Below are 23,175 nucleotides of genomic sequence, written 5' to 3' on the forward strand. Positions count from 1 at the left end.
CTCTCGTAAGGTAGTTCTTTCCAGCTGGCTGATAATATAAGCCTGAGTGGAGCCCAGGTGTTCTTTTGCTTCCTGGCTTGTCATTTGATCCTTCCTTCTATAAACTCTGCCAAAGCCATTGCCTGGCCTCACCAAACTGCCACGCCACTGGGACCTACCTGATCTTGGACCGTGAACCTCTTAAATTGTGAGCTAAAATAAATCTGTTTCCTTTGAAAAGATAGTACAATTCCCTTGGATTGTTTTTTTCTTAAGATTTATTTATTTGAAAGGCAGAGTTACAGAGAAAGAGAGAGAAACAGAGAGAGATCTTCCATCCACTACTTCACTCCTCAGATAGCCGAAACAGCCAAGGCTGGGCCAGGCCAAAGCCAGGAGCCTGGAACTTCATCCAGGTTTCCCATGTGGGTGGCAGGGGCTCAAGAATTTGGGCCATCTTCTGCTGCTTTCTTAGACACATAGCAGGGAGCTGGACTGGAAGTAGAGAAGCCAGGATTTGCACCGGTGCTCATATGGGGTGCTGGTGTTGCAGGTGGTGGTTTACCCACTACACCATACCCCAGCCCCCACCCCCACCCCCACCCCCCGCCTTGCATTCTTTATCAGTGCAGTATTTCCTTTCTTCCTGGTTGAAAAATGCCCCTCATTCACCTGAGCAGAAAACTGAAGGGAGGAACTATGGAGAAACGATGTATGTTGCCTGAAAAGAGGGAATTACAGAAAAAAATGATGACTGAGGAAGGTGAATAAAACCTACACAATGAGACTAGGTGATCTGTCAGGAATGTGTATATTAGGCCAAAGAAGCAGACAAAAAGGGAAAAGGGTTTGGATTTAGTGTGTAGAAAATCAAGAATATCATTCTAAGATGTTTTTATATTGTTGCTGTACAAATTAAAGGGTCTGTTTGAAAGGTTCAGTTAAACATTTGTATATATTTTAAATAAGTTTTGTGACTTTTTTAAACTTAGTTGCAAGGCAGAGAGAGAGGGAGCACCCCATCTCCTGGTTCACTCCCCAAGTGTCTGGAACAGCCAGGGCTGGGCTGGAACTCAGTCCACATCTCCCAAGCGTGTGGTGGGGATCCAAGTACTTGAGTCATCCCCTGCTGCCTCCCAGGGTGTGCATTAGCAGAAAACTGGTATGAGGCACTGAGCCAGGACTCAAAGCCAGGCACTTCAACACGGGATGTGGGTGTCCCAGCTGACTCCTTAACTGCTAGTCCGTATGCCTGCCTCAACTAAACGTTTAGATCAGAAAACTACTGCAGACTTGTTTACTCAGAAGGCTGTGAGACAGGATCACAGCTTGCCTGCGGGGCAACATCACATGTTTCTCATCAGTGGGAGTGAGCCTCTCAGCGGTTCACACAACCAGCTTGTGTAGCTACCCAGAGACATCTCAGAAGCTCGCACTGGGTGGGTGCAGGAACCGCCTTAGCCTTACACACTATGTCCCACAGAAGTCAGCTCCATTGACTTCGCTTCCTAGTTTCCGAAATGTATGCCAATTAAGAGAGTTGTCACAGTTGGGAAAGTCAAACCTGAAGCTTCCTTATGAGATATTTATAGTTCATTTGTAGTTCCCAAGTGCCTATGCAAGGTTTGCCAATCAGGGGATCATTTTTACAATAAGCAATGTTGCCTAGTAACATTGACATGTAATTCTACAGATTGCCAGGGGAACAGAGCTTGAGAGGTACCTGCAGGTTAAATGCAGAAAAGAAAAAGGGTTTGTTTAACTCTGCTCACACTTGTATTATCCACAGTGGCTTTCACTTTGGAAGTATTGAATAATATTTTTTTTCTTAAACTCTATAATGGGTAAAGTATGAAGCAGGTCCAGAGGAAATGAAGCTGGAAATATAGGTAAGGACCATTAGATCATTAAAAACCATGAATTTTACACTAAAGATTTTGGGTTTTATTTTATCTTGAAGGTAATGAAAATCAAAGAAATAAAGTCTGAAGTAGAGTAATATAGTCAGGAATTGCACTGTGGAAGGTTATTTTGACACTAGTATGGACAGTGGATAAGAGGATTTAGACTCAAAGTTAGTATGTTCATTTCAACTTAATATTTGCCTTTCTTTGTGGGAAATATTTTTCTAAGTAGAAAGAAGGAATACTCAGTTCTGTGCTCCCCAGGCAGCTTACAATTGCAAGACAGGTTCAGCCAGGTCCCTTGACATTGTTTCTTCTAAGCCTATTTGTCATCCCCTTCCCTTATGGAAGGCTGGGAGGACTACCCTGAAGGACCTCCAGAGAAAATTGGATATAATCAAATGTGTGATTAACACTTGGAAATTCATGCCTTCACTAATTTCCACTGAGCGCCATATGACTCACTAACGTGCCCATTTTGCTTTTTGCTGGAGTTAAATTATAGAACAGTTTATTGATGGCTTCTTTTCTTAAGGCCTGGTTTTAGGGCAAGCAGGGAGTTTTCTTTAATAGGTAACTGGTTTAATTAACGTTTGTAGTGATTAACCATTTCTAATTATGAGCAGCTCAGGGCAATCCACATTTTCTCCCTTAGCTTAAGTTGTCTTTCATGATGTGATGCTTCCTGTACCTGGCTTATCTTGTTCTAATTTAACTATATAAATTATAAACTGATTGGTCCTGCAACAGACTTAAGTTGATCTGTGATTGGCTCATTACAGAGCCGAGGCCACTTTCTGTTGGAGAGTGCTGATTACTTTTTCCACCCCCAACACCATCCAACTACATGGAAGAGAAGCAGTTTTGGATTTGGTTCAGGTCCATAAAAGACCAAATTATGGTTATCCAGATTGTTACTTTTTATGACACATAATTCAGTTGGGTGTCTGAGCACACGCCGAATATAATGGATCAGGCAAGAATTCAGCAGTGGTTTCCCATCATCTGGGTGGTATTTCAGTTTTTATCCTTGTACTGCAGCAGACACATATTTATATTTACAAAAATCTAAGGTGTAGAAAGCAAAGAAACCTTTGTTTGTTATAAGTCATCAAGCCAAAAGACTGTTTTCAAAAGCAAATCTTTTGTTATAATCATGTTATTAGGATATAAACCGTGATCATTTTTATAGATGCGCTTGGACAATCTATTAATTTATCTCATTTTAAAAATGTCCATGCTCCACTATCAGATATTGTATGGTTAGATCTTTTAGAGATGAAGATATACTTTGATAAATTATTATGGGTCAGTACTTGCTCTATAAGAAATAATGGCAGAAATTAGGAGGGAACTGAGTAGGGAAAAATCTGTGAAACACTTGTATTTGGTGAATAAGGGCTATTTTGGCATTTAGTTGCAATTATGGTGAATTTAATGATATTCTGTTATAGAAGAAGGGATGTGTTCTTCAAGTACTCAGTATTTCTTTTAGAGCATTAATAGCTTTTAGTTTGGTCAGATATTATAGGCAAAGAATGTGTCTTTGCTCTACTACCGACTACTAGACTCCTAACCTTGTACAAGTCTGTCTCCTGAATATATACAGTAGGGATAATAACAACTCACCTGCCTCTCAAAGCAGTTGTGAGTAGCACATGAAAGTATTTTAGAAGCAAGAAGCAGTGAGGTGTACTGAAGGTATCTTTAGCATTGGTCCTGGATTCAGATTAAACCGTAGTATTCAGCAGTTGTAGGTACCAAGGCAAGTCACTTAACCTCACTTCGCTTCAGCATCCTCATCTGTAAGGTGAGGAGGTGAGTTCGTAATTCGTTGTAAAAGTATTTCAGAGGTTATTGTGCACATGTAGGCACTTAGGAAGCTGCTGTTACAAATCCAGACCCGTACTCAATACTTAGACATAGTATTTTCTTAATCTTATTTATTTTATTTATTTTTAAAGGTTTATTTTATTTATTTATTTTTAAAAGATTTTATTTATTTGCAAGTCAGAGGTACACAGAGAGAGGAGAGGCAGAGAGAGACAGAGAAAGAGGTTCCCATCCCCAATTGGCTGCAACAGCCGGAGCTGTGCCAATCTGAAGCCAGGAGCCTCCTCTGGGTCTTCCACGTGCAGGGGCCCAAGGACTTGGGCCATCTTCTACTGCTTTCCCAGGCCATAGCAGAGAGCTGGATCAGAAGTGGAGCAGCCGGGTCTCGAACCAGTGCCCATATGGGATGCCGGCGCTTCAGGCCGGGGCGTTAACTCGCTGCACCACAGCGCCCGCCCCTTAATCCTATTTTAGTAAAGAGAAAACAGAAGATCAAGGAGGTACAGGTATTTGCCCAAAATATACAGCTGGCTGGTGAGTGGCTTACTATTGACTGTGGTTCTTCCTGATCCATCATCTAAGATGCCACTAATAGATGATGGTGTGGGAAGCTAACTACAGAGGCCTTCTCAACCGGCTTCCTCTGAATTGGCTCACAGCTTTAGCCTGATGCACACTCCTCCCTCTGCAAAATGTACTTGTCCCCAGGGCCCTCTGCACACTCTCGTGGTTAAGCAGGCTGCTACATAGCTGCTCACGTCTGTGCTTGCCTGTTGGTTGTGTTTATTCACAAGTCTGTCTTAACTTGTCATAATAATTATAAAATATTAGAGGGGCCAGTGCTGCAGTGCAGTAGGTTAAGCTTCTGCTTAGGACGCCTTCACTCTCACGTGAGAGTGATGGTTTGAGTCCTAGCTGCTCTGCTTCTGATCCAGTTCGCTGCTAATGTGCCTGGGAAAGCAGTGGATGAAGCCCAAGATGCCTGTGTGGGAGACTCCAGTGGAATCACTGGCTCCCAATTTCTGCCTGGCCCAGGTCTAGCTGTTGCAGGCATTTGGGGAATGAGCAAGCAGAGATCTCTGTCTCTCCCTCCCTCTCTGGCTTTCTGCCTTTCAAATAAAATTTTTTAAAATTAATAAACATGTAAATTGAGTGTAAAGAAAGACTAAGGGGAGAGTCATCAAAGCCTACATTAGTGGCTCTCAATCTATGAACCAGCTACTCTGGTCTTAGACCATCAGTGGTGTTCAAGGAAATAAGGAACACATACCAGAATGTAAATAAACTGCATCACTAAGCACACCAGGTCAGCTGAGTTTTCTTTTTTCCATTATAAAGTCCTCCTAGAAGAAACCAATGCTTCATTTACAGTCTGGCACAAGCTTTTTCCCAAAGTGGACAGACTAGTGATCTAATGGATTCTGTATTCATATTTTTTCACAAATGCTTTTAAGTTCACACTCCATTAATAGAAACCATAAATGGAAAGCATAGATGATGGATCATTATGAGCATGGCTTAGGCAAGACAGAGGACCCAAACTCACTAGGAGACTTATATCAAATACTTACCCTATGGGAAAGATTTATGAATGAATGTGCGTTTATGTGTTCAAGTTAGGATAATGTCTTTAAGGGTATGTAAATATCAGTTATAGGAGGTTTTCACTATGCTCAGAGTTCCAGATTGTCTAGAAATACATCTCTGGCCTCGGCAGATATGGTAGCTCTGCCTGCTATCTTAGCTTATCCTGTGCATGCCTTGCATGTCTTTATTATGCTGCATTGCAGTTTTTAAATTAAATGTCAGTCCTGTAAGTGCCTTGAAAGCCATAGTCCTTTCTGTAACCTTCATAGCATTGCCAGTCTAAGAAGATAGTAAATGAGTAATTTTGATAAAATTTATTGAGTTATTTGAGCAAGAGTTTAGGATGCTGTATGATCCATATTGGTAAATGGACATAATATACTTTGAAGATGAAAATGTACTCCACTTAATTTATTTGTCTTCGTCTTATAGGTATGTATCACAATGTTTTTAATTAGGGAACACAAAGAAGTGATATCTTTATATTAGATGGCTTTTACCCTAAAACCATACTTCAGTTTTCATTGTAGTGTATATTATAGTTCTTGACATCTGAGTTTTCAATCTACTATGGGTTTACAAAGGCAAATCTCTTAGCTTGTTGGAGCTGAATTTAAATTTGATATTTATTTTAGAGTATCATTTACTGATTCAGTCAATTATTTCTCAGTTATTTTTATCATGGAAGATTTAACACTGTACTGGAGACCTTAATTTTGGATTTCAAAGTGTATTTTTAGTCTTTGTAATTACAAAAGAAATTTTGGTGTCATATGTTTGTTGTAAGTAGTGACAAGAATTCACAGATAACCAGTAACAGCCCAGGGTTCATCAATGCATACTCTTGATTTCTTACATAGAGTTTTTGATATCTTAGGCTGATTTTGAAGTAATAGCTATTGGCCACTGTTCCTAGCCATTTGGTTGCAAGATATGTGATTAAAACCAAGGTTGGCCAAAACTATGCTTGATCTTTCTGATACTATATCTTTACTTCCTTAGTTATGTTAACATTACCATTTTTCTTCTGGTCACCCAGGTTTCAAAATGCAGTTCTCGGTGTCTTCCTGTCCACTTGCCACAATTTTCCTATGAGGTTTGTCTCTGTAATATCTTTAACATCTGTTTTCCTTTCAGATCTTGGTACTTGTGAGCAAGCTTAAATTGTTCTTCTCACATTGTAGAGTTTTCTAACTGGTTTCCCTACCGATGATATCTTCCTTCACAAATCCATTTTCACCATTGCCATATTAATACCACTAAATCCTCAAGAACCTCCTGTTCACTCACTAATCATTCAGTAAGTTTCACTCAAGACCTTCTTCTGCTGGATTTTAAGATCTCTCAAGTCAAGGTCTGTGCCATTAATTTATTTGGTTTTGTTTTTACTCAAATTCAGTAAGTATTTGAATACCATGCATTGTACAAGTTGTTAGGGATGTAGCAGTCCCTGCCCTGGTGGATTTTTTGGTCTTGTGTGTGTGTGTGTGTGTTCTGTATACAGAACCAATATATATTGAGTTTACATAAATATGGGCTTTTTTACATTTATAATGTTTACTTTCTATGAGGTTGGAGAAGAGGTACAGAAAATTTGGTATATTTCTGGCATTAAAATTAGGGTTAAGGAAAAGTAAATCTGAAATCTTTTCTAATCTAGGTAAGTAATCAACATGTTCTGCCATCATATTTTTAAATGTTAAGTGGAATTTAAATGTTAGTGGAATTATACTAGTGTTCAAATTTTAAAAATAAGCCAAATTCTGATGGAAGACCTAATTTGGCAAAATTTCTAAAATATCCTGAATTATTATATTTTGTAGGGCTGTTTGAAATCATGTGATTGTAACTTATTGCTTTTATAGTTGAGGAAAAACTCAGGGAGGTGAGTGCTGCTGGGTTAGTGTAGCAAAATTAAATCTTGATGTTTCTGACGCATATTATATGCTTAAAACTACAGGAATAGGCTGGTGCCGCTGCTCACTCATCCTCTGCCTGCGGCGCCAGCACACCAGGTTCTAGTCCTGGTTGGGGCACCGGATTCTGTCCCAGTTGCTCCTCTTCCAGGCCAGCTCTCTGCTATGGCCCAGGAGTGCAGTGGAGGATGGCCCGAGTACTTGGGCCCTGCACCCCATGGGAGACCAGGAGAAGCACCTGGCTCCTGGCTTTGGATCAGCGCGGTGTGCCGGCAGCAGCAGCCATTAGGCGGTGACCCAATGGAAAAAGGAAGACCTTTCTTTCTCTCTCTCTCTCTCACTGTCCACTCTGCCTGTCAAAAAAAAAAAAAAAAAAAAAAAATACAGGAATAGATCCATTGGAATTGATTACTTTTAAATGCTGCTATTGAAAAACTTCTATGTGAAGAGAGATTTACATAGTGATGGTTACCCTTAGAAGTTACCAAGTAGCTGTGCTTTAAATTGTTGAGTGAGGGCAGGTGTTTAGTTTAGCAGTTAAGCCACGGGTAACTCGTGTTCCACGTTGGAATACCAGGGTCTGATTCCACTTCTACTTCTGATTCCGGCTTCCTATAATGGGGACCCTGGGAGGCAGTGTGGTGACTCAAGTAATTAGATTACTGCCACCCATGTGGGAGACCTGGATTGAGTGTCCTGCTCCCTGCTCCGCATCCTCCACACCCTGGCCCTTTCAGGGCATGTGGAGAATAAACCAGCAGATGGGAACATTCTGTCTGTCTTCTCAAATAGTTACATGAAGCCATAGCTTTAAAAGCTTGTATTGAAGTGAGCTCATCTACACTCTGTTAATGACATTCCTGTGTTTCTATTGCAGTACTGAATAGTGTCATCTTTTAAATTCACAGACTAATATTTGAACAGATTTGAAGTAGAATGGCAGGTGGGTCCCTTAATTAAACTTGAAAAATGTATTCATAATTGACTCTTTTATTATCTATCTAAAATAATGTGTGAATTTTTGTATCTCAAGTTTAACTTAAAGCAAGGTTATTAAAATAAATACAGAATACAGTTTTATAATCAGTTTGAAAAAAGCATTCTATCAGTTTGCACAGACATGTGCTATTTAGCTGTTGAGTTTCAAAATGATAGAATTTTATGCCTTAAGAATGAGATACAATGAGATGCAACAAAGAAATTCTCAGCATGATTTATTGTGATTTTTCTCTCAAGATGAAAAAATACTGAAAAGATTTTGCCACCAGAGGTAAATGTTCCTCTAATATATGTAATATATATACTACATATATATTTAATGTTGAGTTTAATTTATTTTAAAAGTGTATGGTTCAAATATATACTTTTGATATTGCTCTTACGATTGTTGGATTCATTCATTCATCAGAGAAATGTGTTGAGCACATACTGTTAACCAGGTGCTTACGTGCTGGGGTTATAGTGATGGCCGAGAGCAAAGCTCTAGTGGAGCTTACTGTGTAGGGAGGATAAAGAATTGAGCTCCAGTGTATCAGGTAGCAGTTAGTGCTCTCAAAGAAGTTAGGAGAGTCAGAAGGAGAGTGAATGATCTCATTTACCTAGAGTAATCAGTGAGGATCATTTTGATAACAATATAATTTATTTGTTTGTTTAAATGAGAGGCAGACAGAAATCTTCCATCCACTGGTTCACTTCCCAAATGCCCACAGCTGCTAGAGTTAGGAATGCAGTCCAGGTCTCCTACTTGGGTGCCAGGGAACTAATTCCTTAAACTGCCTCCCAGGGTTTGCACTGATGAGAAGCCAGTGTCAGGAGCAGGAGCTGGGAATTGAACTCAGGCATTCCAAATATGGGACATGGGTATCTTAACCACTAGTCTAAATGCCCATTCCCTAACAATGTGATTTTTGATATGTGTTGATGTCCCTCAAATAATTGCCTAGGAAGTAGGCAATTTATCGTAACTGGATAAATTTGGGGGTAAAACTATTTTCTGTTCTGCAAAAGTTGACGGGGCAGAAGAAAAAGTGTTTAAATGCTGAATTCTATGCCATAAGAAGCATTAGTGCTGGTGTTTATATTTTTTATAAAGAAAGTAGCAGAAATATAAAATCTTATAAATCAAGAAGATAATAGGAAAAAAGAGCAAGAGACTTAAATAGCCATTTCAGAGGATATCCAAGTGACCAATAAATATAACAAATTACTGCATTAATAATCAGGGAACTATAAGGAAAAATGAAATGGGATACCACTGCACAGCCAATAGAATGACTAAAATTAAAAAGACTGACAATACCAGTGTTGCCTGGATGTGAAATGACTAGAATTCTCAAGTGCTGCCTGTAGGAGTATAAGCTGTTAACAGCAATCACAGAAGAGCATGTGCGTATATTATGACTTAGCTGTTTCATTTCTGGTCTATATTCACGTACACACAACTGTAATGTACACATAAGTCAGAAACACATATATAAGAATGTTTATAGGCCGGCGCCGCAGCTCACTAGGCTAATCCTCTACCTGTGGCGCCAGCACCCTGGGTTCTAGTCCCGGTTGGGGCTCTGGATTCTGTCCCAGTTGCTCCTCTTCCAGTCCAGCTCTCTGCTGTGGCCAGGGAGTGCAGTGGAGGATGGCCCAAGTCCTTGGGCCCTGCACCCTCATGGGAGACCAGGAGGAAGCACCTGGCTCCTGGCTTTGGATCAGCACAGTGCGCCGGCCGTAACGGCCATTTTGGGGGTGAACCAACGGAAGGAAGACCTTTCTCTCTCTGTCTCTCTCGCTCACTGTATAACTCTGCTTGTCAAAAAAAAAAATGTTTATAGTACATTATTTATAAAAGTCTGAGAATAGAAACAGCTCAAATGTCCATCAGCAGTAGGATGGTTTTGGTGGCTAAATATTTATGCAGTGGAATACTATATATCTGTGAAATCCTCATCAGTGGCTACAGACAAGATGTTAATTTCCAAACAGTAGTCAACAAAAGAGTACATTGGTATTAAGTTTTGAAGCAGATCAAACTAATTCATACTGAGGGTGGGGATTACCTTTGGGCAAGTACATGAGAAGGACTCCTTGAGTGCTTTTTGTAATCATTCTGTTTCTGAACCTGGATGGAGATTATATGGTTAAGTTCATATTCTGATGATTCACTGAGTTCTCCACTTATGATTTGCACACTTTTGTGTTGTATGTTGTTTTATTTTTTTATTTTTTGACAGGCAGAGTGGACAGTGAGAGAGAGAGAGACAGAGAGAAAGGTCTTCCTTTTTCCGTTGGTTCACCCTCCAATGGCTGCTGTGGCCGGTGCGCTGCGGCCGGTGCATCGCGCTGATCCGAAGCCAGGAGCCAGGTGCTTCTCCTGGTCTCCCATGAGGGTGCAGGGCCCAAGGACCTGGGCCATCCTCCACTGCACTCCCTGGCCACAGCAGAGAGCTGGCCTGGAAGAGGGGCAACCGGGACAGAATCCCGTGCCCCAACCGGGACTAGAACCCAGGGTGGCCAGGGCCGCAGGTGGAGGATTAGCCTACTGAGCCGCAGCGCCGGCCGTGTTGTATGTTAAACACTAATTTTGAAAATTTTTTTAAGGAACAGGCACTAATTCTTATCCATCTGGAAAAAATATTCAGGAAAAAAAAACAAGACAGAGTTAATATCTATATTAAACAAAGCTTCTACTTGGTGATATAGAGAAGACAAATGGTCAAGGGAAAAATAGGCAAGGAATATAAGTAGGTAGCTCAGAAAACTAGTCAAAATGACCAGTAAGCTTACAAAAATTGATTCAAAGCTGGTAATCAAAAAGAATTATTATGTTAAAATTTTAAAAAAAGGGGGGCCCCCTGGCGTTCTGATGTAGCGGGTTAACGCCCTTGCCTGAAGCGCTGGCATCCCATATGGGCGCTGGTTCTAGTCCCAGCTGCTCCACTTCCGATACAGCTCTCTGCTTTGGCCTGGGAAAGCAGTAGAAGATGACGCAAGTCCTTGGGCCCCTGCACCCCTGTGGGAGACCCGGAAGAAGCACCTAGCTCCTGGCTTTGGATCAGCACAGCTCCAGCCACTGCAGCCATTTGGGGAGTGAACTAGCGGATGGAAGATCTCTCTCTCTCTGTGTCTCTGCCTCTCTCTGTAACTCTGTCTTTCAAATAAATAAAAATAAATCTTAAAAAAAAAAGTTAAAAAGAGGGGCCAGAGCTGTGGTGCAGCAAGTCTGAAGCACCAGCATCCTGCTTTCTCTGGCCCCTGCCCATTCACTGCCCAGAGCACTCTCTGATCCCAGCAACTAAAAGTCAATCCTTTGGGGAGAGGGAAGTTGTTCCTGTTACCCCTGAGGAGAACCACAAGGCAGAATTATGGCAGAGGTGTTGATATAGGTGGTAATTCTTGAGCTAAACCTTGAAGGGTGAGTTACATTTTAAAATAAAGGAAAATGGGGCACAAAGAGCATTATAAAAGAGGGAGCAACACAATGTAGACTCTCTTGACAGATGAAGCTTGTATGTCTCTGCTGGAAAATAATTTGAGATAAAGTTGGATAGGTAGAGTAGAACTAGAAAGGTGTTTGATGATGGGAGGGAGTCTGTCCCAGGAGAGGGAGAGGTGTCATTTCATTTTCTAATGTACCCTGCCTACTACCACCAAATTAATTTTCTAGAACATTGCCCTGTTCAACAGTCCACTTACTAACACCTGTACTTAGTGCTCGGGCATTTTATTTTAGCGTATCCATCTAACTTTCTCTTTAAACTGATTTACTCCTTAAAATTGATTAGGTATGGCTGGCTGATCACACTGAGATCAGTATTCCCCTCCTTTGGCAGTACACTTCATGCTTTTGTTAATGTCTTTCTTATTTATAGAAATCTGTCATCAATCTGCCCAAGCAACTTCTTCCTATTAGAAGCCTTCTCCACATTCTGGTATCTGCTTTCCCTTCTTTATGGTTTTCCCCTTAGTATTTGGCATGGAACTGAACATGGCCTTTCATGTTTCTCATTCTCCTAAGAGCTGTGTGATAAAATATACGTAGCTTTGATGGATTTTTTTTGTTTTTTTGGTCTGCTAATATAGGCATTGCCTTTTGTGTGAATCAGTTGCTATAGGAATAGACTTTGAGCACCTATTGTAGCATTATAATGTTTTTTATTTTAACTCACCAAATACTTTTTATTTCAATAACTAGATTTATTTTGGGAATTAGAAGCTAAAATGTATGTAACTGCAGGCCTCCCCTCCCCAGCAGTGCCTTAGAGTGTGCTGCTCACAGTAACTACTCAGTATGATTGATTTGTATTTCCTTTATCAATTTGCCTAAGTTAGAACCATGTTGAGATAATTTGTTTTGCTAACAACTTGGGTCACTATTAGTTAGGGTACTTGTATACCCAAGAGGTGGTCCTAGCCCAGCCGTAGGTAGCTTTCTTGAGCCATACCTTTCTTTCTTAAGGAATGTCATAGAAATTTGGATATTATACTTAGTAAAGTAGTCCAGTCCTAATTATAAAGCAAAACTGGCTTCAGGTTATTTATCTGGAAAGAGTAAGTACTGTCATGTTTTGATCCTCTGTCATTTTCAAACTTCTTCTTCTTCTTCTTCTTTATTCAAATAAAATCTTTCCCAGAATGTCCCTCCCTTACGTAGCTGCACGCGCTTGTGGAAGAGAAGAGGTAGAGGTGAAAGGCAGCAGTCTGGAGCCCCACCTTTCTACCTCTTTCTCCTCATTCCCCATTCAAAGAACACAGCTGGAAAATCTAACTCATCTAATTCAAAAATGCTTTTTAAAAACTTATTTTGTGATAGCTCATTTAGAAACTTAGTTTAAAAATAGAAACATTTCAGCTGAAAAGTGGCATCTAGGTACAAAGGAAAATGCTCTGGGATACATTTCTAGCTTCAGCAATAAAAGAGTTAATACACTAAGCTGTGGAGACCGAGATACTGCAAGGGGATATAGTGCTTTCTGTCTCTGTCATTTGTGGTTTAAGAGAAGGGGGTGGCGTTCTGCATTTGAAAGGACTTTAATGAATGCTGTCAGTGTTTGTGAGAGCTACTGGTCAGCATGAGAAAGGAGAGCCGGGAAAGTGGTCTGGCTGCTTCAGGATAGGTGGACGAGAGTTTGCTCTGATTGAACGGAATGTTCCACCGTGTTTCAGCTTTATTCATCATCCTTTGTTCTTTAAAATCTGATACCTTGGCATAAAAGTAAATGTAGTGATATATATACACATATGAATGTGATTTATTTTCCTTTAAATCTGTTTGTTGTATACAGCAGGGCATATACTTCTCTTGTCTTGGTTGGATGCACAAATCTGTGTGCAGTGCTTTTTGCCCGTTGCCTAGACGATCACTTGGTTTCTCTGAGGATGTCTGGTTCTCGTAAAGAGTTTGATGTGAAACAGATTTTGAAAATCAGATGGAGGTGGTTTGGCCATCAAGCATCATCTCCTCATTCTACAGTTGACAGCCAGCAGGGAGAATTTTGGAATCGAGGACAGACTGGAGCAAGCGGTGGGAGAAAGTTTTTAGATCCGTGTAGCCTACAATTGCCTTTGGCTTCAATTGGTTACCGAAGGTCCAGCCAACTGGATTTTCAGAATTCACCTTCTTGGCCAATGGCATCCACCTCTGAAGTCCCTGCATTTGAGTTTACAGCAGAAGATTGTGGCGGTGCACATTGGCTGGATAGACCAGAAGTGGATGATGGCACTAGTGAAGAAGAAAATGAATCTGATTCCAGTTCATGCAGGTTGATTATTTTCTTATTGTTAGAATGGGGTGTGGGTGTACAGTCTCTGTAATGTTTTAAAATAATTTAGTATTTAAAATTCTTGATCATATATGTATCTGTGCAATCTATATACATACACATATTTACTACCGTGCTATGAACATGTGGTACTTTTGCTAGGATTTGTTTTAAAAAATGTTCTAATATTCTGTAATATTATAAAGACAACAAATAGCATTCATTTTGAAGTGTGTTGTTCCATATATAGATCTGGCTCTGCTTTGAAAATATATAGTGGCAGTTTTACGTCTCATTGCCTTACGGTTTGCTTCATCCAGTTACCTTCTGTATCACAGCAAAACTATAGAAGACATTCCTATAGTATAAAATTTTATATGGCATTTCAGTTTAAACAAATAATAGTCTTTTTTAATTTAATGAGAATGAAAGGTTTTACGAAGAGATGCACCTTGTAGTTGTCAGTAATATATTTTTTATGGTCACTTCTTTGTCCTGTCTATGTTGCAGCTCTTCAGACTAATACAGAGAATACTAAGTAACACATCTCTTTCAACATGACAGTACTAATTCCTGTTACCTTCACTTTCACTAAAATTTGTGATGTTTGAGAAATGAAAGACATTTTTTCAGAAGACTTTTAGTGAACATTAGAGGGGCTAAATGTGGTCAACTGATGAAAGGGGACAAGAAGAGGGGGAAATGAGCTAAAATAAAGAAAAATAGGCAATTTCAGAATTATCTTCATCATTGAAATCTGGCTTTCTTTTTGAAATAGGTTCTCTTATTAATCAGTTTAAAGTACTGTAATATTGTATAACAAATTAGAGCATGCAAGTCATCTTCATCTTCATTCACAAACGTTTCTGAATATTTAAGGGCACAAATATCTTACTTTTCTATTGAAATTTATTTGCAAGTTTTGGTAACACTTGTAATTTACAAGCACATTATTGTTGATGTAGGCATCATAAGGGATTAAGACAATAAATTCACACTTTCAACTATCTCTGACTTGGGGATATTTTCCACCTTCTCTTCTAATCTTCAGAACATGGAATTCTGAACTGTGGTGTTGGAATGAGAAAAGATATAGACCAGCCATCTGTAATCATTTGTGTAATGAAGCGAGGGAAATATCTTTGCATAGGTAAATAATGTATCTAATTAAAAAAATTTTAAGTGGTTCATGATTTGGCATTGTCTTGAGGGAATAGGAGCCACTAATAATTTTAATATAGAGAACAACTGAGTTAATGCGGTTTCATTGTTTTGTGTTCTTTGGAGACTTGTTGCCATAAAGAGGATAATTCAATGTTAATTAAATTTTTGATTACTTTTGAAAGAGTAATTTATATTGGAAAAGGTACATGGTTTACCATTTTTGTGGGAAATGAAAGAATAATCATTGTTCCAATTGAAATTTGATATAATACATTTAGAATACTTTAACAAGATAAAAAACCCTAACATTCCTTTATTAACCAGCAAAGCTTATAATACTCTTAATATATGTTAACTACCAGGACAGAATATAATGTGAATATAAATATATATAAATAAATCTTGGAAAGATTATATACGCATTGGTCACTGTGCCTCCTTACAACAAAGGTAGTTTGCATAGCTAATGATTACTGAAAGTGATGTATTCCTTAGAATGTATGCTGAAATGTCTTGGTGCTACACTCATTAGGAAAGAAAACAATTTGCTTTTTGTGATCGAAACATATCTATGTGCATTATTAACAATATAAAATTGACATTTTCACTTATAGGAGATATAATATTTTTAAAATCTAAACAATTGTTTAAAAAAATGCTAATCAAAGATGAGCGATTGATCAAAGTAAGATCAAAAACAGTTTACATATTTTGAGACCAAACTATTCCTAAAACACTTGTTTTATTTTTTTTAACTTTTATTTAATGAATATAGATCTCCAAAGTACAGCTTATGGATTACAATGGCTCCCCCCCCCATAACTTCCACTTCCCTCCCACCTGCAACACTCCCCTTTCCCGCTCCCTCTCCCCTTCCATTCACATCAAGATTCATTTTCAATTCTCTTTATATACAGAAGATCAGTTTAGCATATATTAAGTAAAAATTTCAACAGTTTGCACCCACATAGAAACACAAAGTGAAAAATACTGTTTGAGTACTAGTTATAGCATTAAATCACAATGTGCAGCACATTAAGGACAGAGATCCTACATGAGGAGTAAGTGCACAGTGACTCCTGTTGTTGACTTAACAAATTGACACTCTTGTTTATGGCATCAGTAATCACCCTAGGCTCTTGTCATGAGTTGCCAAGGCTATGGAAACCTTTTGAGTTCACCGACTCTGATCATATTTAGACAAGGTCATAGAGTAGAAGTTCTCTCCTCCCTTCAGAGAAAGGTACCTTCTTCTTTGATGACCTGTTCTTTCCACTGGGATCTCACTCGCAGAGATCTTTCATTTAGGTCAAAAAAATTTTTTTTTTTGCCAGAGTAAAACACTTGTTTTATTTCAAAAACAAAATGTACTGAAAGAAAATTTGATTTTTAGATGTGAGGGGCAATTAATATCAAGACAAAAAAAATTAGATTTTTTTTTTTTAGAAATACCCTTTTTTATTTTATTCTTGGGAACACTTTTTTCTTTCTTAAAGACACCTAATTCTTCTCCCTTCAGTTTTATGTTACTTTTGTCTTAGGATACTTTTATCTGCTCTTGGCTGTGTGATTAAGTAAACCTTCAGCTTCTGTGGTTGGTTGCCATGCTGCTGTAAACAAATCAAAACCATTCATGGTTAATGCAAGAGAAGTTACCCTGACGTTTATCTAGCTTTTGTATATTATTTGAGAACAATTATTTTTCCTGTATAATATTGACAAATAATGAAATGCATAGTAAATATTTGGAGATAAATATACAACATTAAAGATGGGCTAAAACATATACTAACTTGTTTAAAGAGTCATAATATTGACATAGATCACAGCACTTAAATTCCGAGTTATTAGGAAAAGAAGACAGCCAGGTGGTTCTGCATCCTCAGAATCAAAACACCCACGGTAGATTGGGACAGTTCAAAGTAAGAGTTCAGAGGCGGCATATGCTGTTGCTTGATTTTATCAGTTGTATTCCAGCAAGGAGAAATGTCTGCCTGAATCTTAGAGTTCTGCTGATTTCTGCTGCCATTGATCTAAATGATTAAGAAGTTCATCACCTCTTAACTTTTATCTTGATCTGTAGCCTGGCCACCTTTACTCCATAGGAGTCATTACTTTGGTATTAAAATACAAACTGTTGGCCGGCGCCGTGGCTCACTAGGCTAATCCTCCGCCTTGCGGCGCCGGCACACAGGGTTCTAGCCCTGGTCGGGGCGCCGGATTCTGTCCCGGTTGCCCCTCTTCCAGGCCAGCTCTCTGCTGTGGCCAGGGAGTGCAGTGGAGGATAGCCCGAGTACTTGGGCCCTGCACCCCATGGGAGACCAGGAGAAGCACCTGGCTCCTGCCATTGGATCAGCGCGGTGTGCAGGCCGCAGCTCGCCGACTGCGGCGGCCATTGGAGGGTGAACCAACAGCAAGGGAAGACCTTTCTCTCTGTCTCTCTCTCTCTCTCACTGTCCACTCTGCCTGTCAAAAAAACAAACAAACAAAAACAGTTTTCTTACATCATGAGGAATTTTGAGTCCTAAGTAACAGAGTTGTCACCTTGCATGTGAATAAGGTTTACATGGCAGGACACCATGTGACCATGCTATAAACAGAGTTTACACTTCACTTGACTTACCCACTTATTAACTAAAGACCATAGGAGAATGTGCCTGTGTCATGTCCTGCACTCTTGAGAGTCTGCTATAACTTATATAACCTTTCCTAAGACAATGCTCTGTGTGTGTGTGTGTGTGTGTGTGTGTGTGTTTAGTGTAAATTTCAAGGAGTTCATAAACCTTGAGCCACTTAAGCAAAAATGCAAAGGTAAATATCACTAATTACTCACCTATCCCAAATAATTTTTAATTTCTAGAAATGTCCTGATACACACACACACACACACACACACATTGTGTGTGGCACATATATGTATGTATTACATGTACAATATAGTATATACATTTACATATGTGGTACATATAAATGTAAATATAAATATATATATATTTGAAAGGCAGAGTGACAAAGAGATTTTCCACCACTGGTTCATTCCCCAAATGGCCACAATAGTCAGATTTAGGCCAGGCCAGATCCAAGAACTCCATCCGGGCCTTCTACATGGTTAACAGGGACCCAAGCAACCTGGACCACCTTCTACCAACTTCTCAGGCACATCAGCAGGAAACTGGATTGAAAGCCCGGATGCTAATGTCACAAGTGGTGACTTAACCCACTGCAGCACAGTGCCAACCCCTTCTAGTGTATTTCCTGTACAGGTATGAGGACACTTCAAAAAGTTTAGAATAATGAAATTAAAAGATAAGTTTTATTTTGGTGTAAAAAATTTTGAAGTCCATGCATAATTTTTCATGATATACATTTTCATGAACTTTGTGAAGACCCCTTTCTATGCCTGGATTCCAAAAAAAATTGCATAAAAATTCATTTAATTACATTTTCCATGAAATTTTTGGAATATCTTCATGTAATATGTTTTTAAAGTAAAAATCTCAATCTTATTGTTCATGTTGTTCTATAACCGGCTTTTTACCAATGCAGATTTTAAAATTAGGATACTTTGCTTGCAAAAGACAGAAGCTCAAATTAAACTGACTTCACCAAAAACTAGAAATTTTTGGTTGATGGAAATAAACAAAATTCAAGGATAGCACCTAGCTTTAAACATGGCTGGATCTAGATACTAGTAATCTATTCTTCTCTCTCTTTAGATTCTATTTGCCTTTATGATGACATTATCTCAGAGAGACTCTCATTATAGTAACAGGAAAACCACTAGCAAGTCTAAGTTTAGTTTGTATCTGTTTAGCAACCTCAGATGGAAAGAGTGACTTCTTCCCAAAGTGCATTAACTAACCTGATGACCTGGACTGAAATGTTCCTTGTTTAGATCATTGCCTACCTGAACCAGTTGTTCTTAGCAGGAGACAGGATGTTTTTTGGCCTTATACTTCTGCCCAAAACCCTGTGGACTAAAGTAGGGAATGAGTGGTTTCCCAGTAGGCAGAGATGGTTTCTGTTATCCTTAAAAGGAATCCTGGATAGGCAAAAACAATTATGTCCACTAAAACAGCTTTGCATGTTATTAAATATTCTGTATCTTTTCAAACGGCTGCACTATTCTTCTATATGTGAATATACCTTTTGTTTATTTTTTAAAAAAGATTTATTTATTTGAAAGAGTTACAGAGAGACAGAGGCAGAGAGAGAGAGTGAGAGAGGGAGGGAGATCTTCCAACCACTGGTTCACTCATCAAATGGCCGTAAGGCTGCAACAGCCAGAGCTGTGCTGATCCAAAGCCAGGAGCCAAGAGCTTCCTCCAGATCTCCTACGCAGGTGCAGGGGTCCAAGGACTTGTGTCATTTTCTACTGATTTCCGAGGCCATAGCAGAGAGCTGGATCGGAAGAGGAGCAGCCGGGACTAGAACCAGTGCACTTCAGGCCAGGGCTTTACCCGCCGCACCACAGCACCAGCCCCAGAAATTTGATTCTTAGAGACAGCATCTAACTCTGTTTACTGCAGATATTCTGGCAACTGTACTAGAAGGGGAAAAAAAACTCCTTACTTCCAGAATCAGAATATATTTGTTTAAGAAGAGAAGGGGCAATATTGTTTTTCCTTAGCTTTCATTTCCCTTATACTGAGTTTTGTGTCCTCTCCTGAGGACACCTTTCACTTCCTAAAAGGGGACAACTTCGGTTCCTTTTTTTCCTTACCTAACTCCAAGACATATTTCAAATCTCATTCTGCTTCTTGTCACCTTCCCAAACACTAGCCCATACTGATTGTTTCCTTATTTGTAATCCAGCAGTAATTTATCTTTCAACTGGGGATGTACAAAATGATCGATTAGTATAATGGTTAGAGATAGAAGTGTGTGTGTGTGTGTGTATACACACACACATATATAATCTTTTAAATCTCAATTTTATCCATATTTTATAATTATACAAAGTATTTTATGGACTTTTGGCTAAGATCAAGTGTACAATAGTATCTGTGTATCTTTTATACCCTAGTAAATATCTAAATATCTGAGCACACTCTTAAAAGGATACTGAAAAGGATATGTATAAAAAATTTGAGGGACAGCCAACCTATAATAAGTAATTGCACGTTTTTATTTTTGTTGTGGCTTTGAGTATTTGCAAAAGATACTGGAAGTGTCATGATGCAGTAATTGTATGTTTGCAAAGGCATTAGTTCTGAATGCCACAAGCAATGATGCAGGTGGTTAGGAGCAGGTCCCTTACCTTGAGAGTGAGCCCAACAGATCATTTAGAATTTCAAAGCAGTTTTTCTTCCCCACTCAAAATCAAAAACAGTATAATTCTTGTGAAGTAATTTCTTTTAATTTTTATTTGAGAGGCAGAATATGAGGGAGAGAAAGCGTGCACTCCCATCTGCTGGTTCACTCTCCAAATGCCCACAAATGGCTGAGGAAACTCAGTCCAGGTCTCCTGCATGGTGGCAGGACCCAATTACTGGACTGTTCACCACTGCCTCCCAGGGTCACATTAGTAAGAGGCTAGACACGGGAGCTGGGGCCAGCAGTTGACCTTTGGTATTCTGATGTGGATATCCTACCTGGCATCTTAACCTCCAGGCCATATGCCTGCCTCTGATATCCAAAAAAAGCTTATTTTGAGTATTGCTCCATTAACAAATCCTTGTACAAATTCTAGTACTTAAAGTAAAAGAAATCTAAGAAGTCTATAATCAAAAAGTATACTGGACTTGGTACACATTGTGCACATGTGAGCACATGTGTGAAACCTTGGAAGTTAAAGGGTTGGTGTTGCTATTTAATTTTTTCTAACTTATGGAACTTATCTCTTTGAATTCCAAGTCCCTTCACTGCAGAAACGTAGCTTTAACATCACTACAGTTTCTAGCTGATGCAGTGTTTGATAGTAGAAGTTACTCTGAAATAGTTGGTGACTTGATTCTGTTTGACACTTGCCTCTCTTCTACATTCAGGCACTTTTCCAATTTATAAATTCATTGCCTACTGCAGAAAGAGGCAAACGCTCAAAATTAAACATTTCCCTGAAGCCTAGGAAGATTAAGCAGTGCATAGTTCATTGTAGTGAAAGTCTGCTATAAAAAAGACTTGAATGAGCTCTTATAATTCTTTGAAATAGTACTTATCATCTTTGTAATATCATATAAGTAAAACTAAGCAGAGATGTTAAATGTATTTCCTCTGTTACCATGTAAAAAAAAGTAGAAACCAGAGGGAAATATATTTTAAATGCTTCAGAAATAGCCTATTCTCAGATGTTTGTGTTGTGTTATCTACCAAGTTTATTAAAGATCATTTTAAATAGGAAGTATGAAATTTAGCTAAAAAAATTGACAATGCTAGAGATTTGCCCTTTTTTTTTTCTTTTTTTTTTTTTTTGACAGCCAATCAAGCTGGCATTGTGGTGTAGCAGATAAAGCCCCTGCCTGCAATACTGGCATCCCATATAGCTGCCAGTTCATATCCTGGCTGCTCTACTTCCAATCCAGTTCTCTGTTAATGGCCTGGGAAAAGCATGGAAGGTCCTGGTTTCAGCTTGGCCCAGCCCCAGCCTTTGCAGCAGATGAAAGATTCTCTCTCTGCACCCCCACCTTCTCTCCATCTCTCTAACTCTTACTTTCAAATAAATAAATCTTTTAAAAAAACACACACAAATAAAACAACATTATATAAAGAGAAACAACTAAGATTACAGCCTTCCCATTAACTAGTGAAAAGCAAAGCTCCAGTAACGACGACTCACCTTCATTGTACACTTACTGCGTGCTGGGGCTATGAATGCATTATTTCAATTAATAATGCCACCATGGGGGATCCCTGAAAATAAAAAGCTACACATCTCTTATTCCCATTTTGCTGTTGAGGAAGATAAGGATGAAAGGAGCTAAATAACTTTTCTAGAGTAGCAGAGGGTGAGTGACAGAGTGAGAGTTGAACCCAGAACAGTAGACTCTGGACCAATACTGTATAGTAGAACTCTCTACTCTGATGTAAATGTTCCATATCTTCACCATGCAGTTTGGTGGCTACTAGCCCCATGGGGCTATCCAGCATTTGAAATATGACCAGTCCAATTAAAGAGCTGAAGTTTTAACTCTGTTTAAATTAAAATAACCCACTGGGCTAGTGGCTACTGTATTGGACAGCATAGCTCTAGAACCTTCTTAAAATGCTCTTACTTACTGACCAATAATTCTCTAATGCAACCCTCCAAACTAAAGCATGTAGGAGGAATAGATGGAGTAAGAATGATTAGTACTACCTCCTACACAGAGCCAGAGGGTTAAGAGCAGTTTTGATTGGGGCTGGCACTGTGGCATAGTGGGTAAAGCTGCCACCTGCAGTGCTGGCATCCCATGTGGGCTCTGGTTCAGGTCCTGGCTGTTCTACTTCTGACCCAGTTCTCTACTGTGGCTTGGGAGGTCAGTGGAAGATGGCCCTAGTCCTTGGGCCCCTGTAACCACGTGGGAGACCTGGAGGAACCTCCTGACTCCTGGCTTCGGATTGGCGCAGCTCTGGCCGTTGCAGCCAATTGGGGAGTGAACCAGTGGATAGAAGACCTCTCTCTCTCTCTCTGCCTGTGCCTTTCTGTAACTCTGCCTTTCAAATAAATCTTTTTTTTTTTAAAGAGCAGTTTGATTAGCTAGGGACAGATATGTGATATATGTCCCATGGAAACCTCAGAGACCTTTGCTGTCTCTTTTTTTTAAAGATTGATTTTATTTATTTTAAAGGCAGATTTACAAAGAGAAAGAGGGAGAGACAGATCTTCAGTCTACTGTTTCACTCCCTAAATGGCTACAATGACCGGGGTTGGACCAGACCAAAGCCAGGAGCTTCACCTGGGTCTCTCATGTGCTCTCCCAAGTGCATCATCAGGGAGCTGGATCAGAAATGCAGCAGCCTGGCCGGCGCCGCGGCTCACTAGGCTAATCCTCCGCCTAGCGGCGCCGGCACACGGGGTTCTAGTCCCGGTCGGGGTGCCGGATTCTGTCCCGGTTGCCCCTC

The 23,175-nt window shown here is 39.5% G+C and overlaps 1 protein-coding gene across 6 annotated transcripts in view; it reads left to right on the forward strand.

Moving 5' to 3' along the window:
• Positions 1-23,175, forward strand: part of KLHL5 (kelch like family member 5) — a 140,518-nt gene that overhangs the window by 72,036 nt on the left and 45,307 nt on the right. The window contains exons 1-2 of one of the 6 annotated variants that reach the window (XM_051842460.3): positions 13,574-13,971; positions 15,023-15,121. The exons of 3 other annotated variants lie outside the window; for them this stretch is intronic. In XM_051842460.3, coding sequence (XP_051698420.3) covers positions 13,589-13,971; positions 15,023-15,121 — 482 coding nt within the window. In that variant the 5' untranslated portion in view covers positions 13,574-13,588. Of the gene's footprint in view, positions 1-40; positions 188-13,573; positions 13,972-15,022; positions 15,122-23,175 lie in introns of those variants that run through there. 2 more of the 6 variants (XM_089325323.1, XM_051842459.3) reach the window with 2 other exon arrangements.

The sequence above is a fragment of the Oryctolagus cuniculus genome, chromosome 2 (genome assembly GCF_051225735.1).
Source record: "Oryctolagus cuniculus isolate XC-2025 breed Fujian yellow rabbit chromosome 2, ASM5122573v1, whole genome shotgun sequence".
Taxonomy (NCBI): domain Eukaryota; kingdom Metazoa; phylum Chordata; class Mammalia; order Lagomorpha; family Leporidae; genus Oryctolagus; species Oryctolagus cuniculus.